The sequence below is a fragment of the Nerophis lumbriciformis genome, linkage group LG19, assembly GCF_033978685.3.
Source record: "Nerophis lumbriciformis linkage group LG19, RoL_Nlum_v2.1, whole genome shotgun sequence".
Classification (NCBI taxonomy): domain Eukaryota; kingdom Metazoa; phylum Chordata; class Actinopteri; order Syngnathiformes; family Syngnathidae; genus Nerophis; species Nerophis lumbriciformis.
Genome location: NC_084566.2, coordinates 21,317,436 through 21,336,600, shown reverse-complemented (window position 1 = coordinate 21,336,600; position 19,165 = coordinate 21,317,436). Strand labels below are relative to the sequence as shown.

Here is a 19,165-nt window from a genome sequence, read left to right as displayed (position 1 = left end):
AGAGTTTTAATTATTTTTTAAAGGCACAAAAAACAGGTTAGGTATTGAGAAACTTACATTTATGAATATAACACTTAGCCAATGGTATAATGAGGTTGCAAAAGTAAAATTCATTTTCATTTTTTTTTTCATACAGTGTAAATCCATTGCCTCCTCATTACACCTCCTCTCCTCTGGACTTTGTAATACTCCCTACCTTTTGTTTCCTTATTCCAATTATCTCGCCACTTTTTATTGTGTCCTATCTTAATGATGTTCTTCACTTCTTTACTGTGGTTCATCTCCATGTTTACTTCTGTTGTCTAGTTCTCTATCCTCCTTCAAAACCGCGCTAAAAGAACACCTCCAGGCAACTTCAACCCTAAACTAACACCCTCCCCGGATTGTTATTAATCAAATGTAAATACTTTTTCTTAAGCTTTCTGATCTCTCTCTCTCTCTCTCTCTCTCTCTCTATGTCCACTACTTGCTGTACATATCCTACCAAGTCAGACCTACACTGTTTCAATGTCCATTTCTCTGATGATACAATTGTTGATGACTGAAGTGATAACAACCAAGCCTAACCCCCCCGCTCCACATCCCACACCCCGGATTGTAAATAATGTAAATAATTCAATGTATATACTCTGATGATTATCTTGTGTGATGACTGTATTATGATGATAGTATATATCTGATAGTATATGTCTGTATCATGAATCAATTTAAGTTGACCCCGACTTAAACAAGTTGAAAAACTTATTGGGGTGTTACCATTTAGTGGTCAATTGTACGGAATATGTACTTCACTGTGCAATCTACTAATTAAAGTCTCAATCAATCAATCAAATGCTTGCTTGTTTTTGCGCAGCCGAAAGTACGTCGCATGATGATGGCGTCACTCAAAGGAATCCGCGTGTTTGGTGTGGTCTCGCGAGAAGAGGCTTGCGAGCTAGCAAACACGATTGTAGCATCCGGCCAGTTTGATATTCGCCGCAAACGGAGCGCAAGCTTTCTGTTATGAAAATGCATTTTGGAGATAATGGTGGATACATCAGTATAATTGTTTCGTGTCCGTGTACTTTCTCTCGTTTATTTTATGCCGATGTGTGTGCTGTATATTTATAAAAAAAAACTTATGGGATTTTAACACCGCGCCCACCGCTTATATATAAATATTTTAATGAGAGCTAGCTAGTAGCTAGCATCGCTTCCCGGGGGCTCTTTTAGTTGTAGTCATTGTCGGCAGACACCTGAACGTCAGCTATCATTTTTTGATTTTCCATTGCGAATGTTGACATTTCCACTAAGATTAACAGGTTATTGCTAATGCCGACTATTGGCGTCGTAGTGTAGTTGATACTGTAGCTATCTCGGTGACGAACCGTCATGACCGGTGAAACGATACGCGCGGTGCGCAAGGACCACTATAAAGCCAACAAAAATGTCCAAGCTGTGGATTCCTTCGACGACACGGGTCACCATTTGAAGTCCAACAAGGCTTTCCTCAAATCCGTCAAGCCGTCGACACTACAGCAGAAGCAGCTCAATGCAAACAACCAGAACGGCAACATTGTCAACGATGACAATAAGAACCCCATCATCCTCACCAACGACGACTTTCCTGTGCATGAGTGTGTGTTCAAAGGGGACGTGAGGCGGCTGTCCTCCCTCATCAGGACCCATAGCATCTCTCAAAAAGATGTGCATGGTAAGATTATTTATTCAGCCTTTATTTAACCAGGTAAAATCCCATTGAGATCAAAGATCTCTTTTCCAAGGGAGACCTGGCCAAGAGGGCAGCAGCAAGGTTACATTAAAAACAGTAAACAAATACATAAAACATCACATTTACAACATTAAAACTTGCTCACATGACACATGTGCTTACAGACAAGGTAGACTGCAATCCTTTCACTGAAGCTTTAAACTCATTAAACGTAACAAGGGTTTGAAGTTTAATTATCGATTGTAGGTTATTCCAAGCCTTCGGTGCTGAAAACCTAAATGCTTTCTTGCCCAGTTCAGTTCTTACTTTGGGGACGACAAATTGCAGAACATTCATTGAACGAAGATTGTGACTACCTTGTTTCTTTGTTAAAAGACAAGACAGATAAGATGGAGTGATACCCAGAATGGTTTTGTAGATGAAAACATACCAATGATTGAGGCGTAAGAATATTGCTGTGGCAGCGATTTGCATTTATCTTATGATTTTAATATTTCTTTGTGTGTCTCCTATTCAGGTAACACACCTCTCCACCTTGCTGTGATGCTTGGCCACAAAGGTAGACTGCGGTCAATTATAAGCATTAGTTTTTTTTTGTTTGTTTTTTTGTTTTTTTTACAATTCAACACAAAAAAATGACCCTAGTGTGTGAACATGAATGTTGTCTGTCTATCTGTGTTGGCCCTGCGATGAGGTGGCGACTTGTCCAGGGTGTAACCCGCCTTCAGCCCGTGTGCTGCTGGGATAGGCTCCAGTAGGGATGATGTTTGATAAGAAATTATCGAGTTCGAGCCTATTATCGAATCCTATTATCGAACCGATTCCTTATCGATTCTCTTATCGAGTCCAGATAGGTTGTATATGGAAAAAAACACTATTTGGTTTAACAAATCACTTCACATTCTCTACTGCTCGCTACTATAGTATTACCATATCTGAGTTGTTGTGCAGAAATGTGGGGAAATAACTACAAATCTGCGCTACATTCGTTAACCGTGTTACAAAAAAAAATTAATTAGACTGATACATAATGTTGGATATAGAGAACATACAAACACTTTATTTATTGAGTCAAAAATATTAAAGTTCGATCATTTGGTAAAATTGCAAACAGCTAAAATGATGTGGAATTAAATGATGGAATGGATTAAGTAAAGAAGTTAAACATTGTACTGATATGATCCAGTTTGTTCAAATGAATAGTGCTTACAAAGTACAAAGAAGAAGAATTATGAGAAATACTTTCAACCTTATTGAAAATAAGATATTCTTCATCTCAGTATATTAATAATGACCAGTGTTGGGACTAACGCGTTACAAAGTAACGCGTTACTGTAACGCCGTTACTATCGGCGGTAACTAGTAATCTAACGCGTTATTTTTTATATTCAGTAACTCCGTTACCGTTACTACATGATGCGTTACTGCGTTATTTTGCGTTATTTTTTATGTAGTATCGGCTAGAAACTGAGAAGATCTGAGTGTTGCAGCGCTGCTGAAGAGGCGACAAAAAAGAGGCGCGCCGCGCGCTGTCTGTGTGTACGTGTGTGTGTGTGTGTGTGTGTGTGTGGGAGGGGGCGTGTCTGTGTCTACTATCAAGACGTCATGGCGAACCCCGAAGCCGAGTTTCTTAAAATGGAGATATTTTCAGTACGTTTCTTTTATCGACCACAAAGAAAAGAACATTTTAGTTGAATGTAAGTTTCAAATATGCTGAAACAGCGACAAAAACAACATGCTTTGACGAAGCTAGTAAAGAGACACACACTCACCTCCACTTCCAACAGCGGCTGGATTTTAACGAGGCACTGCACACTGAAGGTACACACACTCTGTCAATTCTCTTATATACTCTTTCATTTTAAACTTTTAGAGTGTTTGATTATCACATCACTCTAAATGTTTAGACTATAAAGTTCACAAACCTAAAGAGGGATACTAGTGGGCCAGGCTAATATTTCCTTTTCTCTAAACTAAGTGGGGAAATGTGTAGAGTGTTCTGGGCTTCAGACATGATTTTATTTCAGAATTCCTTGAGAAAACGCCTGGTTAGGCTTTATGTATGTAGTGTGTGCCTTTCTTGTTTTACAGCTATGTTGTTATTACGGTATGCTGTTTGTTACTTATGTATGTTAAGTTGCAGCTATTTAAAATAGTTTTGTCAATTTGTTCTGGTCTGAAACAAATTGGCCCTTTAAAACATATCTTTGTCTTTGTGTGTTGTATGTAGAGCACATTGCTTAGCAGAGTTCAGTGATGCAAATGCATGTCAAGTTGATCAACAGATTGTATTATTCTCCAGTGCAATAACAGTACTAAAATGAAGGCTAAAAGGGCATTAAATGGGGCCTTAAAAAAATAAATATATAAGTAACTAAATAGTTACTTTTCACAGTAACGCATTACTTTTTGGTTTAAGTAACTGAGTTAGTAACTGAGTTACTTTTGAAATAAAGTAACTAGTAACTGTAACTAGTTACTGGTTTTCAGTAACTAACCCAACACTGATAATGACTCAATTAATTAATTACATATTACAAAACTGTTGTATATACTAATTCACAGATATTTTATTATAAAAAGGTCAGTAAATGATGTATATATTTGTAAATGCTATGAAGTGGGAAAGGGGTATGATTAAATAAGCTTTACTTCTTCCTACTCCTGTAAAGTAAAATTATATGAAACTGTGATGTATTATACTGTAAGTGTGTTCATGTTCCAAATAAACTAAAGAAATAAAGAAAGCACTAGTTTATTAGACAGACTTGCAAACTCTGTCGTGATGTAGGCTACAAGATAACGTTAACGTTATCAGACACATTCAAAAAGGCTCACGTTAACGTTACCGTTAGCCACTGACTATGCTTAGGTAACGTTAGTCTAGCTAACATTACTGCAGTCCTGGTTGACATAAGAGGTAACGTGAGCAGATATGGAAATTAACCGGCAACAGTTAACGTTAGCTGGGACTTGGAGCTGCTGGCAGAAGAAGACACGACACGCTTGTTGTGCTTCCCCCCCTGACACGAGAGCGAAGCCTGGAAATAATTGCATATTGCCGCTTCCTGTTTTTTTTTTTTTTGTGAAATGAAGCCATGCCTTGGAGCGCTTTTTCCGGTCCATTTTTTTCCTGCTTTCCCCACCTGCGCCTAATGACTGAGCTACGTGACGTCATTTCTTGTGATGTCCCACGGGGCATTTCTTGTCGGGACGGGATTTGTTCCCAGGGATTCGAATAAAGAACCAACTCTTTTTCTTTACTATAGTGGTCTCGATAACGGGTACTGGTTTTCAAAAAGGGATTCGAGTCCGAGGACTCGGTTCTTTTCTTATAGAACAACCGGGAAAACCGGTTTCGAGCATCATCCCTAGGCTCCAGCGACTCCGAAATGGACAAGCGGTAGAAAATGGATGGATAGAAGGAAGGAAGGATAGACTTGATTTATTCCATAATGGGGAGATTATGTGCTTGCAGTGCAGACACAGAAGTACTCTAAAATAAGATAAAATATGAGGCAAACAATCAAAGAACAACGAGGACATAATACATTAAAAAAGCACAGAGCTGATGCAACCAGCTTCCACTTCAGCCGCACCGCGCCACTTCTACATACAGCTACAAAAGTAAAACACAACGGAAAACCAAAAAACGAGCAACAATAATACATAATGTGCACTGTTGCAGAGACAGAATGGTACAATACCAAGTTTTAGTGAAGCTTCAGGAGACCGGCCCTTACAACGCAACCATAGCATCAGCAAGCAAGGTCTAAATCCAAACAAAAAGAGTCCGCTTCTGTGGAGAGAAAACAGCCCCTCTCCCCCAGAAAGGAGCAGAGCTGCTTCTTCAAAACAGATAAACTGGCCAAAACAGCTCTGTGTGCTTACAAACACCCTAAAGACAAAACAAAGCGTTTACTAGCGGACATAAGATAAAAGCAAGGAGGTCACGAGAAGACATACTACATGGGAAAATACTAGCTGATTTAAACATGACTATGGATTAAAAAAAGAACACTTAAAAATATCTCATTCTCACTGCATGATCAATTGCATCATGAATGTCGACAAAACAAAAACACCGGTGCTCCACGCCATTGCCTGCTGGGGTGGAGGGCCGCACGGCCAGAGACAGAAAGGCCGTGACCAAGATAGCCAACGCTGTCCCAGCATACTTGCCAACCGTTCCGATTTTTCCGGGAGACTCCCGAACTTCAGTGCCCCTCCCGAAAATCTCCCAGGCATCCATTCTGCCGAATTTCTCCCGATTTTCACCCAGACAACAACATTAAGGGCGTGCCGTGATGGCACTGTCTTTAGCATCCTCTACAACCTGTCGACGCGTCCGCTTTTTCTCCATACAAACAGCGTGCCGCTGTCACATGTTGTATGCGGCTTCTGCATACACACGAAAGTGACTGCAAGACATACTTGATCAACAGCCATACAGGTCACACTGAGGGTAGCCGTATAAACAACTTTCAACACTGTTAACAAATATGCGCCACACTGTGAACCCACACCACACAAGAATGTCAAACACATTTCGGGAGAACATCCGCACCATAACACAACATAAACACAACAGAACAAATACCCAGAATCCCTTGCATCCCTAACTCTTCCGGGCTACAATATACACCCCCACTACCACCAAACCCCGCCCCCCAAAATTATGCTTTTTGATTTACATTTTTCAAGATCATGGAATGACTTTGTGATTTTTGCCTTTTTAATTTGTTGATCATAATTACAATCAGAATAAAAGATGGGACATATATGTTTGGCACACCAAAAATGTTTTGTATTAACACACACATTTTTATTATTAGCAAATTTCACGTCTGATGCTGCCATCTAATACATCCATCCATTTTCTATCGCTTGTCCCTCTTGGGGTTGCTGGGGTGGCTGGAGCCTATCACCTAATAGATCAGTAATAATAATAATCAACACATCACAATCATGGAATATAGACATTGCAATAAAGGCAATTATTGAAAATCAGAACTAAATTACAATAAAGTCAAGTAAATATAATAAAACAATGAAACTAGCAGCACAATACAATGATTCACTTATTCCACATGTTATTTTAGGAAAATATAGTCAATAGTGCAAAATAAGTACCAACACAATTCTTGTGTTTTTTTCTGCCTTCAATTCTCTTTACCTGCCGTTTAGTAAGTATAACAATAAACTGTTTTGGTAAATGTCTGGGTGGACCATTAAAAGTCAATATTTGTGTTTATATATTCTATTTGTCACGGCGTGGCGCAGTGGAAGAATGGCCGTGCGCGACCTGAGGGTCCCTGGTTCAATCCCCACCTAGTACCAACATCGTCATGTCCGTTGTGTCCTGAGCAAGACACTTCACCCTTGCTCCTGATGGGTGCTGGTTAGCGCCTTGCATGGCAGCTCCCCCCATCAGTGTGTGAATGTGTGTGTGAATGGGTAAATGTGGAAGTAGTGTCAAAGCGCTTTGAGTACCTTGAAGGTAGAAAAGCGCTATACAAGTACAACCCATTTATTTATTTATTTATTTATTTATCCTTGTAGAATGTGCCCTTCTTCTTCTGGCCCACAATGCACCTGTGAAGATAAAGAACGCGCTTGGATGGAGCCCTCTAGCAGAAGCCATCAGCTACGGCGACAGGCAAATGAGTAAGTTGCTGCACGAATGGCTCTTTTTGCATGCTGCTGCTATCTTCTTAAATGTGTTTGTCCTACACTGCGCTTATACATTCAGATTGTGTCAGTTTGTGAGTATTGATGCTGTTTGTCCTCCTCTCGACTATGTTCACACTCCCCAGTGTGATGCCCAGTTTTTTTTAATAAAATCCAAATTTTTATGTTTACATCCAAAAAGAAATATGATATCTATTTGTGTCTGGTGTGAACAGAATGGGTCCGTGAAGTGACCCGCCTGCACAGACAAAACGACGTGACAAGCAGTGCAGTGCGTTTGTAGAAGTAAACATGGTTCCATTTTGTGTAGGTCTCACTCTCAGGCCTGCTGCGTCTGTTTTGTGCTACCCGAGCCAATATTTTCCTAACCACATTATTTGGCACAGGAGATTTAGAAGGAAGATGGAAATAATTTTGTCTAAGGCCGTTTGTGGGACCCTTGCTGCCGAGTTTGTTCCGAGGTGCATGAGGGTGAGGCGTCGAAGCCGGGAGTGGTGGGACATTGATATGAGTTCCAAAACATCGTCTTTTCACCAATGACAGTCGTCCGCCATTTTTTTCTTGCGATTGTCATTTTTGGCGATGACGTATAGGTCAACGGAGCGTAACTTCAGCGTTCAAACTGCAGTCACTTGGGGTTGTAGCTATCAATTATTTTTGTAATCGAGTTATCTATCAATTATAATTGGGAGTCTTTGGGCACCTCACAATTTGATTCAGAATCTTGGGGTGACAATTTAATTCAGAATCGATTATCGAGTTACAAAAGCTCCTCTTGGCTGCTGACGTACGACTAATACTTGCAGTGTTGGCCTAAAAAACGATCTAAAAAAAAGTACTTTAAACATTTTTTTTACACAAATCACAGACTGTTAATCTAATAAATGAAAGTGCCAAAAAGGTGCCACCCAAAGGCAAAAAACACTAATAAAATAGTTTGAGCTTCCCCACTATGAATTAGTTTAACACACTTTATAGCCTCACCATTCTTTAAACAAAAATCAAATACACGTCATAAACATTGAAATTGCACTTTTAATGTGTGCATTATTAAAATAATTGAACAAATCTTAGCTGTTTGTCACCAAACAGATCACAGCACCCACACTCCACACACTCATTTGGCGCCAATGCAGCGGCTGTGTTGAAATTATGTCTTATTTAAAGTCCTGGGCACTCCATGCTGCCGGTAATTGATCAATCTGTATTTATTACCCTCATTTAATTAATGAATCTTAGTTAATCAAAGCTTTTAAAATCAAATTAATCGGTGCAGCCCTATTTGGGTATATGATCACATTTGGGTCAGATTTGACATAAATGGTCTTTCACCCTGACATGGCAACATCTAATACAGGTCACATATGGGCAAGAAGAAAGGAATTGACTAGCATCAGTCTGAACATGAAATCCTTACATTTGAGTGGGGTTTAACAACATCTGGTAGGTGGAGGATGGTTAGAGGTCAATGTGACATCCACTTGTCAAAAAAAGCAACGGACAAGGCCACAAATCTGAGCATCAGCTTGGAAAGCAGCCTGTATGCGGGCTTAGTGTTAGGAAGCTTACCACAAGCTTGTGGATGCTGCTTATGAAACAAAAGAACAGCGTGTAAGATGCCCTCTCTCCTCTCTTCTTCTGTGTTTATGCTGTTTACCGTGTAGAGGCCATTAAAGATAAAAGAGTCAGCAGTGAATAATTGAGTAGTACCTTGCATGCTGCTGCTGCTGCTGTGTTCATGCAAATGTTGGCTGTTGCAGACCCTCTCTATGGCCATGTGACCCACCTTCTTCACGCTTAGTATGCGGCGCCTGCAGTGTGGCAGCCTTGCGTCTGACCTGGACACACACACACACACACACACACTCACACACACACACACACACACACACACACACATCTCTGCTTTAAAGTACATTTGAATGTCAACTGAATGGTGTATTATTATATGTGTCTCATATGAAATTCTGCTGCAGCTTTGTCCTCCATCATAACCTTAACTAGCTGCTGGAGCGCAGCAAAGTGCCCCGTCAGCACGTTCACCGTCCACTGCGCCGTACGTCTCGAACTGTGCATTAGCTTAATATGTTGCCACTCCTGCGCAGCTGACCGTGCGCTGTGATTAAGTAGTCCCCTCATGAACCGCCCCTCTGAATAAAGTGATGGACTGCTGGACTTTAAGTGTGCACCTGTGTCTTTATTTGCTTATTTATGCATTTTTAATGTGCTGTTGTTTTACTTGCTTTAACCAAAGGTTATCTTTTAAGTAAATAATGCACAATGGATCAAATATTCTATGTGGCTTAATAATGTAAGCAAATTACCGCATTTCCTCAAATAATGTGTGTTGTCCATTTGAAGCAGTAAACACCGCACCTCACATACAAACCCCGTTTCCATATGAGTTGGGAAATTGTGTTAGATGTAAATATAAACGGAATACAATGATTTGCAAATCCTTTTCAACCCATATTCAATTGAATGCACTACAAAGACAAGATATTTGATGTTCAAACTCATAAACTGAATTTTTTTTTGGCAAATGATAATTAACTTAGAATTTCATGGCTGCAACACGTGCCAAAGTAGTTGGGAAAGGGCATGTTCACCACTGTGTTACATCATCTTTTCTTTTAACAACACTCAATAAACGATTGGGAACTGAGGAAACTAATTGTTGAAGCTTTGAAAGTGGAATTCTTTCCCATTCTTGTTTTATGTAGAGCTTCAGTCGTTCAACAGTCCGGGGTCTCCGCTGTCGTATTTTACGCTACATAATGCGCCACACATTTTTGATGGGGGACAGGTCTGGACTGCAGGCGGACCAGTAAAGTACCCGCACTCTTTTTTACAAAGCCACGCTGTTGTAACACGTGCTGAATGTGGCTTGGCATTGTCTTGCTGAAATAAGCAGGGGCGTCCATGAAAAAGACGGGGCTTAGATGGCAGCATATGTTGTTCCAAAACCTGTATGAACCTTTCAGCATTAATGGTGCCTTCACAGATGTATAAGTTACCCATGCCTTGGGCACTAATGCACCCCTATACCATCACAGATGCTGGCTTTTGAACTTTGCGTCGATAACAGTCTGGATGGTTCGCTTCCCCTTTGGTCCGGATGACACGATGTCGAATATTTCCAAAAACTATTTGAAATGTGGACTCGTCAGACCGCAGAACACTTTTCCACTTTGCATCAGTCCATCTTAGATGATCTCGGGCCCAGAGAAGCCGGCGGCGTTTCTGGATGTTGTTGATAAATGGCTTTCGCTTTGCATAGTAGAGCTTTAACTTGCACTTACAGATGTAGCGACCAACTGTATTTAGTGACAGTGGTTTTCTGAAGTGTTCCTGAGCCCATGTGGTGATATCCTTTAGAGATTGATATCGGTTTTTGATACAGTGCCGTCTGAGGGATCGAAGGTCACGGTCATTCAATGTTGGTTTCCGGCCATGCCGCTTACGTGGAGTGAGTTCTCCAGATTCTCTGAACCTTTTGATGATATTATGGACCGTAGATGTTGAAATCCCTAAATTTCTTGCAATTGCACTTTGAGAAACGTTGTTCTTAAACCGTTTGACTATTTGCTCACGCAGTTGTGCACAAAGGGGTGTACCTCGCCCCATCCTTTCTTGTGAAAGACTGAGCATTTTTTGGGAAGCTGTTTTATACCCAATCATGGCACCCACCTGTTCCCAATTAGCCTGCACACCTGTGGGATGTTCCAAATAAGTGTTTGATGAGCATTCCTCAACTTTATCAGTATTTATTGCCACCTTTCCCAACTTCTTTGTCACGTGTTGCTGGCATCAAATTCTAAAGTTAATGATTATTTGCACAAAAAAAAGTTTTATCAGTTTGAACATCAAATATGTTGTCTTTGTAGCATATTCAACTGAATATGGGTTGAAAATGATTTGCAAATCATTGTATTCCGTTTATATTTACAACTAACACAATTTCCCAACTCATATGGAAATGAGGTTTGTAAGTTAGACTGTAACAAGAAACTGATAGCACTTTGTCTTGTGGTGGACATCTTGATCACAGCACACACTGCCTGTATAGCACACATGGCATCTCAAACTGTTGTACTAGTGGTACGCGGGCTCCATCTTTTGGTACGCCGGAGAATCACTTAGTTAATATTCCAACACAGTGTTACTGTTCAAACTGTGCATATATATTGAATATACTTGTTACAGTAAATAAAACATCTGCCTTGGTTTTAATGAATATTTAGACCTACTATGCTACTGTATTCTAATGTTGGTCATTATGGTGGTACTTGGAGAGCCAAATATTTTTTGAGGTAGTATATTGTGAAAAAAGTTTGAGAAGTGCTGCTCTAGTAGTAGTATTTATACTAAGTTTTACTACAATGCTGGAATTCTTGTGAGATGTATTGTTGTTACAAGCACTGGTGCAGAATACACAAATAAATACAGTACTGCCTCATGATCCGTTCCAAAAGAAAGACTAAATTGTACAAACATTTTCCCATAAGAAATTGTTTAAATTCAATGAATCCGCTCCAGACACCCAAAATACAAACAAAACAAATAATGATCGTTTTACATGGAGAAAAGAATGTAAAATACATATAGATGAGGAATGGAATAAACATTTAACTTCACTCTTTGCCAGGAGGGGATGGAAGAACCGCGTGGATGTACTTTGCTCCAAGTTCTTTCTCGAACTCAACACTGTTGCTCACTTGCAACTTTCTGTGGCCCCATAGTGGATTCTTTTGCAGTTGTACTTCCTTAAAAAATGCACACAGTCACCAACGTGCGGGATTCTTTAAGGTCGATTCCTGACTCATTTGTTACGCGCAATATTTGGTTGGCATAAACTGATGTTAAAAACCAAATGGTAGGAAAATGAGGTGTGTAAAAACCAACGTGTTTATTGCTCATCTAAAAAAGTATCAAATTGTCTTATTTGTCATTTGTAGACATGCAAACCCTTGTTGTGTCGTCTTATATTCGTGGTGGTCCTACCTATTTGTGGTCTATCGTGGCAAAGGTTAGTTAGCAGGTGTGCTGATTGGCGTTCCTTTCCTTCTTTGCCACAGTCACAGCAATCCTGCGTAAACTGAAGCAACAATCCAGGGAGAGCGTGGAGGATAAAAGGCCCAAACTTCTGAAAGCTCTGAAGGAGGTCAGCGCCACATTTGATCCTCAAATCCACATTGTTGTCATGATTACATCTTCTTGCAGTTGGGTGACTTTTATCTGGAGCTGCACTGGGATTTCCAAAGTTGGGGTGAGTTGTGTGTGTGTGTGTGCGTGTGTGTGTGTGTGTGTGTGTGTGTGTGTGTTGCACACACTGCAGAACACATGGTGAGCACCTTCTGACTGGGTCTGTGTCCTAGTGCCTCTGTTGTCCCGCATGCTGCCCTCGGACACGTGTAAGATCTACAAGCAGGGCATCAACATCAGGTAAGATGGCCGTCAGGGGAAGAAGGTGTGACGCCGAGAGAGTGAAACATGGTGTCTTGTCCACTCAGGCTGGACACCACCCTCATCGACTTCATCGACATGAAGTGTCAGCGCGGGGACCTCAGCTTCGTCTTCAGCGGCGATGCCCCGCCCTCCGAGTCCTTTGTGGTGCTGGACAACGAGTCCAAAGTGTACCAAAGAATACACCACGAGGTGAGCCCACTCTCTGATTGGCCCACGGGACAGGAAGTGAGTCATCCTCCTTGCTTGTCTGCACCTGAAGGAGTCTGAGATGGAGACGGAAGAAGAAGTTGACATCCTCATGAGCAGTGACGTCTACTCGGCCACTTTGTCCACAAAGTCCATCAGTTTCTCCCGCAGTCAGATAGGATGGCTCTTCAGAGAGGACAAGACGGTAAAACTGACTTCATCCTTTCTACTCAACCGCAGAGAGTAACAGGCTTTGTGTGTGCACATTTTCGGTGAAATTCTTCATTTCCTCAGCACAGACATGGCACCTGTAAAGCCAATAATAACAAACATGTTGTGGCCATTATTAACTCTCAAAGTGTCAATCAACTCTGAGACACATTTTTTTCTGGTTAAAAAAAGGTCCTGAAAGTCAAAAATGAATCATGTATCATAATGAGAGCTGTCAACACCTGCTGTTAACCACAAAAGGATTATCGTATTGATTATGTCTATTAATAACGCAATTTATTTTGACCACACATAACTTATGTTTATGTACAGTACGTGTTTGGTACACTATTGGTGTACAGCAGTTCAAAATACTATACTGTTATTTAAAATCATATTATTCACACTATACTGTTATTTCCAATTGTATTGTTATTCATATTACAGTATAGTATGAATAATAATGATATTGGAAATATAGAATACAATATTATTCATACTATACTGTTATTAGGCGGTGGCGGCATGGCGTAGTGGGTAGAGCAACCGCGCCAGAAACCTGAGGGTTGCAGGTTCGCTCCCCGCCTCTTACCATCCAAAAATCGCTGCCGTTGTGTCCTTGGGCGGGACACTTCACCCTTTGCCCCCGGTGCCACTCACGCCGGTGAATTGAATGATAGGTGGTGGTCGGAGGGGCCGTTGGCGCAAATTGCAGCCACGCTTCCGTCAGTCTACCCCAGGGCAGCTGTGGCTATGAAAGTAACTTACCACCACCAGGTGTGAATGAATGATGGGTTCTACATGTAAAGTGACTTTGGGTACTTAGAAAAGCGCTATATAAATCCCAGGTATTATTATTATTATTATTATTACCAATCTTATTATTATTCATATGATACTGTTATTGCAATCTTATTACTATTCATACTTTACTGTTTTGTGCAATTGTATTATTATTCTTCCTATACTGTTATTTCCAATGTAATAGTTATTCACACTAACTCCAGTATGAAAAATAATAATATTGCAAATAACAGGTTTAATACTGTTATGTGCAATATTATTATTCATGCTATACTGTTATTAGCAATCTTATTATTCATATGAGAGGGACAAGTGGTAGAAAATACTGTTATTGCAATCTTATTACTATTCATACTATACTGTTAACCTGTGAAACCTGGAGAGGCGTGATTGGGAAGAATGGCCGCCCAGATCCGAACCCGAGTGGTGTTTTGTTAATTGGACTTTTGTGCCCGTCACAGATTGTCCATAACAAACACCATGTTCAAGCATAAGGGTGTCCTGTCCATATGTGCACTTGGCACCCAGACACCCTAGGCCGCAGTTCCATGATCGACTTTGTAGTTGTGTCATCGGATTTGCGGCCTCATGTTTTGGACACTCGGGTGAAGAGAGGGGCGCAGCTTTCTTCCGATCACCTGGTGGTGCTGGTGGGGGGAGGATGCCGGACAGACCTGGCAGGCCCAAACGCATTGTGAGGGTCTGCTGGGAACGTCTAGCAGAGAGTTTCAATTCCCACCTCCGGAAGAACTTTGAACATGTCACGAGGGAGGTGCTGGACATTGAGTGAACCATGTTCCGCACCTCTGTTGTCGAGACAGCTGATTGGAGCTGTGGCTGCAAGGTAGTTGGTGCTTGTCGTGGTGCTAATCCTAGAACCCGTTGGTGAACACCAGCGGTGAGGGATGCCGTCAAGCTGAAGAAAGAGTCCTATCGGGTTCTTTTGGCTCATAGGATTCCGGAGGCAGCAAACGGGTACCGACAGGCCAAGCGGTGTGCGGCTTCAGCAGTCACGGAGGCAAAAACTCGGACCTGGGAGGAGTTCGGAAAAGTCGTGGAAAACGACTTTCAGACGGCTTCGAAGCGATTCTGGACCACCATCCGCCGCCTCAGGAAGGGGAAGCAGTGCACTGTCAACACCAACACCGTGTATGGTGGGGATGGTGTTCTGCTGACCTCAACTGCGGATGTTGTGGATCGGTGGAGGGAATACTTCGAAGAGCTCCTCAATCCTACCAACACGTCTTCCCATGAGGAAGCAGTGCCTGGGGAATCTGTGGTAGGCTCTCCTATTTCTGGGGCTGAGGTTGCTGAGGTAGTTAAAAAGCTCCTCGGTGGCAAGGCCCCAGGGGTGGATGAGATCCGCCCGGAGTTCCTTAAGGCTCTGGATGCTGTGGGGCTGTCTTGGTTGACAAGACTCTGCAGCATCCCCTGGACATCGGGGGCGGTACCTCTGGATTGGCAGACCGGGGTGGTGGTTCCTCTCTTTAAGAAGGGGAACCGGAGGGTGTGTTCTAACTATCGTGGGATCACACTCCTCAGCCTTCCCGGTAAGGTCTATTCAGGTGTACTGGAGAGGAGGCTACGCCGGATAGTCGAACCTTGGATTCAGGAGGAACAGTGTGGTTTTCGTCCTGGTCGTGGAACTGTGGACCAGCTTTATACTCTTGGCAGGGTCCTTGAGGGTGAATGGGAGTTTGCCCAACCAGTCTACATGTGTTTTGTGGACTTGGCGAAGGCATTCGACCGTGTCCCTCGGGAAGTCCTGTGGGGAGTGCTCAGAGAGTATGGGGTAACAGACTGCCTTATTGTGGCGGTCCGCTCCCTGTATGATCAGTGTCAGAGCTTGGTCCGCATTGCCGGCAGTAAGTCGGACACGTTTCCAGTGAGGGTTGGACTCCGCCAAGGCTGCCCTTTGTCACCGATTCTGTTCATAACTTTTATGGACAAAATTTCTAGGCGCAGTCAAGACGTTGAGGGTATCTGGTTTGGTGGCTGCAGGATTAGGTCTCTGCTTTTTGCAGATGATGTGGTCCTGATGGCTTCATCTGGTCAGGATCTTCAGCTCTCGCTGGATCGGTTCGCAGCTGAGTGTGAAGCGACTGGGATGAGAATCAGAACCTCCAGGTCCGAGTCCATGGTTCTCGCCTGTAAAAGGGTGGAGTGCCATCTCTGGGTTGGGGAAGAGATCTTGGCCCAAGTGGAGGAGTTCAAGTACCTCGGAGTCTTGTTCACGAGTGAGGGAAGAGTGGATCGTGAGATCGACAGGCGGATCGGTGCGGCGTCTTCAGTAATGTGGATGCTGTATCGATCCGTTGTGGTGAAGAAGGAGCTGAGCCGGAAAGCAAAGCTCTCAATTTACCGGTCGATCTACGTTCCCATCCTCACCTATGGTCATGAGCTTTGGGTTATGACCGAAAGAACAAGATCACGGGTACTAGCGGACGAAATGAGCTTCCTCCGCCGGGCGGCGGGCCTTAGAGATAGGGTTAGAAGCTCTGCCATCCGGGGGAGCTCAAAGTAAAGCCGCTGCTCCTCCACATCGAGAGGAGCCAGATGAGGTGGTTTGGGCATCTGGTCAGGATGTCACCCGAACGCCTCCCTCAGGAGGTGTTTAAGGCACGTCCGGTAGGAGGCCACGAGGAAGACCCAGGACACGTTGGGAAGGCTATGTCTCCCGGCTGGCCTGGGAACGCCTCGAGATCCCCTGGGAAGAGCTGGAAGAAGTGGCTGGGGAGAGAAAAGTCTGGGCTTCCCTGCTTAGGCTGCTGCCCCCGCAACCCGACCTCGGAAAAGCAAAAGAAGATGGATGGATGGACTATACTGTTATGTGCAATTTTATTATTATTCTTACTACACTTTCATTTGCAATATTAATTGTATTCATACTATACTGTTTGTTGTAGTATTATTATTTATGCTATATTGTTATTTGCAATAATATTATTAGTATTTGTAGTAAACTGGTTTTTAACAATAATTGACATTCTAGTAAAACACTTAAAATGACTTTCTGGCAATAAAATTGCATTTGTGAAAGTTAAATCAAAATAATGCTAGCAAGTAATTAACTGCAATTACTGCTATTAATCCAAGTTGGCAACATTAAATGGTCACTAGTGTATGAATGTCTGTGTTGGGTGTTGCTGTGTTGGCAGGGTGTATCCCGCCTTCCGCCCGAGTGCAGCTGGGATAGGCTCCAGCCGCCTAGCGACTCCTGAGAGGGACAATCGGTAGAAAATGGATGGATGGGCCTGATTAAATATAAAGTTTGACAGCACTAATAATAAAACCAAACTACTTGATAAATCCAGCAATATTTACAAATGGCCACTAGAGGGCAGTATATTACTCTCATTACTGGTTTGATTGATGTGGTATGCAACGCTGCATACGTGAATCAAACATATGTGCATTTACAGCAAGTAGATTTTATAGAGGTTTCAAAGATTTTTGTAGATTTTGTTTTTGTCGATTAGTTTGAATGATGTTGCAAGCTAAGATGCTACCTTTGTGCAGGAGCGTGTGGGCAACTTCCTGGCGGACTTCTACACCGTCAACGGTCTGATGCTGGAGTCCAGGAAGCGTCGTGAGCACCTGAGTGAGGAAGACATCCTGAGGAACAAAGCCATCATGGAGAGTTTGAGCAAAGGAGGCGGCATCAGCGAGCACAACTTTGAGGTCAGTTAACATTCTTCTTTTTTCTTTTTCATCAAATCAATGATTTGATTTTGTTTCCATCATAAAGCAGTCTGTGAGGAGGCCGTCCCTCTCGGCCCCGCCCTCTAACACCATTTCTTGGGAGGAGTACATGGCTGCAGAGCACGGAAAGTAAGTGTGGTCATGATGTCATCTCACATAAGGACGTCCTCATCTTCCTCCTCCTCCTGCAGGCCTCCTCACCTGGGGAGGGAGCTAATGTGCAAGGAGAGCAAGAAGCACTTCAAGGCCACCGTAGCCATGAGCCAGGACTTCCCTCTGGGCATCGAATCGTGAGCACTCACTAAATATCCCCAACGTTTAATGAAGCACATACGCAGTGGGCTACACTGTGGTGGTCTACTTTCTTTGAAGAAACGTCACATGTGATTACCAGGTTACTTAACGTGTTGGAGGTGGTGGCGCCTTTCAAGCACTTCAACAAATTGCGGGAGTTCGTCCAGATGAAACTTCCTCCAGGTTTTCCCGTCAAGCTTGGTATGGTTCCCTCCTGCAGGGGGCAGTAAAGTATGGCCGACTAGACTCCTCCTCATTTTCTCCTCTTTGCAGACATTCCCGTCTTCCCCACCATCACAGCCACCGTCACCTTCCAGGAGTTTCGCTACGACCAATTTGAGGGGTCTCTCTTTGTCATCCCGCCTGACTACAAGGAGGACCCTAGCCGCTTCCCTGACCTCTGATCTGAAAACAGGAAGTGCTTGTTCAGGCTGCGACATGCATCCACACTTCACAATGATGTAATATGGGGTGTAAAAGGGACAGCTGATGCAAAGGAGAAAAGAAAATGTGCTGACACTGGCTTCTGTAAATACTCTCTAACCACTAAACTATTCTATCCTCAAATATATGCATTTATTCATTAAGGATCTATAACTACTGTACTCATGGACTTATATGTAGCAATACATTGAAGAATGTTTCAAACTGCATCATTTTGTTGTTGTGCAGATCAACATTCAGGTTAGCTCACCTTAGTTGTCTCATGTTCCTTTATTGTTGCTTTTGTGTGAGAGAACCCCAAGTCTGCGTTCAGGTATATTATATTGCAAGTTTCACACTGCACTGATGTTCAAAGTATTTGAGGCTTTGTCTCATTCTTCCTGGAACTCCATGCACATCACGGTACCTAATTAAAAGAAACATGTCACCTTTTAGTGAATCCCCCTTTTTTAACTCAAAAGTTGTAAACTTGACATTGCTGTCCTTTCATCCACTCTTGTTTTGTATCCCCCTGGAAATGCTCTTCTACATCCCTTTAAATAAAAGCACCAGCATCACATTGCAATTGACTTTGATTTTACGGTAAATGTAAAAAATAAATTAAAAAAAAGGCAAAAAGTTTTATATTTTGATACAAGTAAAAATATATTTGTT

The 19,165-nt window shown here is 42.4% G+C and overlaps 1 protein-coding gene across 2 annotated transcripts; it reads left to right on the top strand.

Annotated features, from left to right (window-relative positions):
• Positions 1–921: 921 nt before the first annotated feature.
• Positions 922–19,070, top strand: LOC133618714 (ankyrin repeat domain-containing protein 13C-like). 2 transcript variants are annotated; one of them, XM_061979324.2, is made up of 13 exons: positions 922–1,693; positions 2,229–2,270; positions 7,274–7,378; positions 12,481–12,566; positions 12,626–12,671; positions 12,781–12,847; positions 12,916–13,060; positions 13,131–13,262; positions 17,591–17,752; positions 17,823–17,902; positions 17,965–18,063; positions 18,168–18,268; positions 18,341–19,070. In XM_061979324.2, exons 1-13 carry the CDS (start codon positions 1,372–1,374, stop codon positions 18,469–18,471), a joined length of 1,518 nt encoding a protein of 505 aa, XP_061835308.1. In that variant the 5' UTR covers positions 922–1,371; the 3' UTR covers positions 18,472–19,070. The 2 variants fall into 2 exon arrangements, with proteins under 2 accessions (XP_061835308.1, XP_061835307.1); XM_061979323.2 differs by having other exon boundaries at positions 924–1,693; positions 17,820–17,902.
• The last annotated feature ends 95 nt before the right edge of the window (positions 19,071–19,165 follow it).

What these genes read in the sequence shown, in the direction of transcription:
- LOC133618714 (XM_061979323.2), top strand. Translation starts at nt 1,372, where the DNA reads ATGACCGGTGAAACGATACGCGCGGTGCGCAAGGACCACTATAAAGCC. An exon ending in TGTGATGCTTGGCCACAAAG is followed by an intron (nt 2,271 to 7,273) that starts GTAGACTGCGGT and finishes TTATCCTTGTAG; the next exon opens with AATGTGCCCTTCTTCTTCTG. An exon ending in AAGCAGGGCATCAACATCAG is followed by an intron (nt 12,848 to 12,915) that starts GTAAGATGGCCG and finishes TTGTCCACTCAG; the next exon opens with GCTGGACACCACCCTCATCG.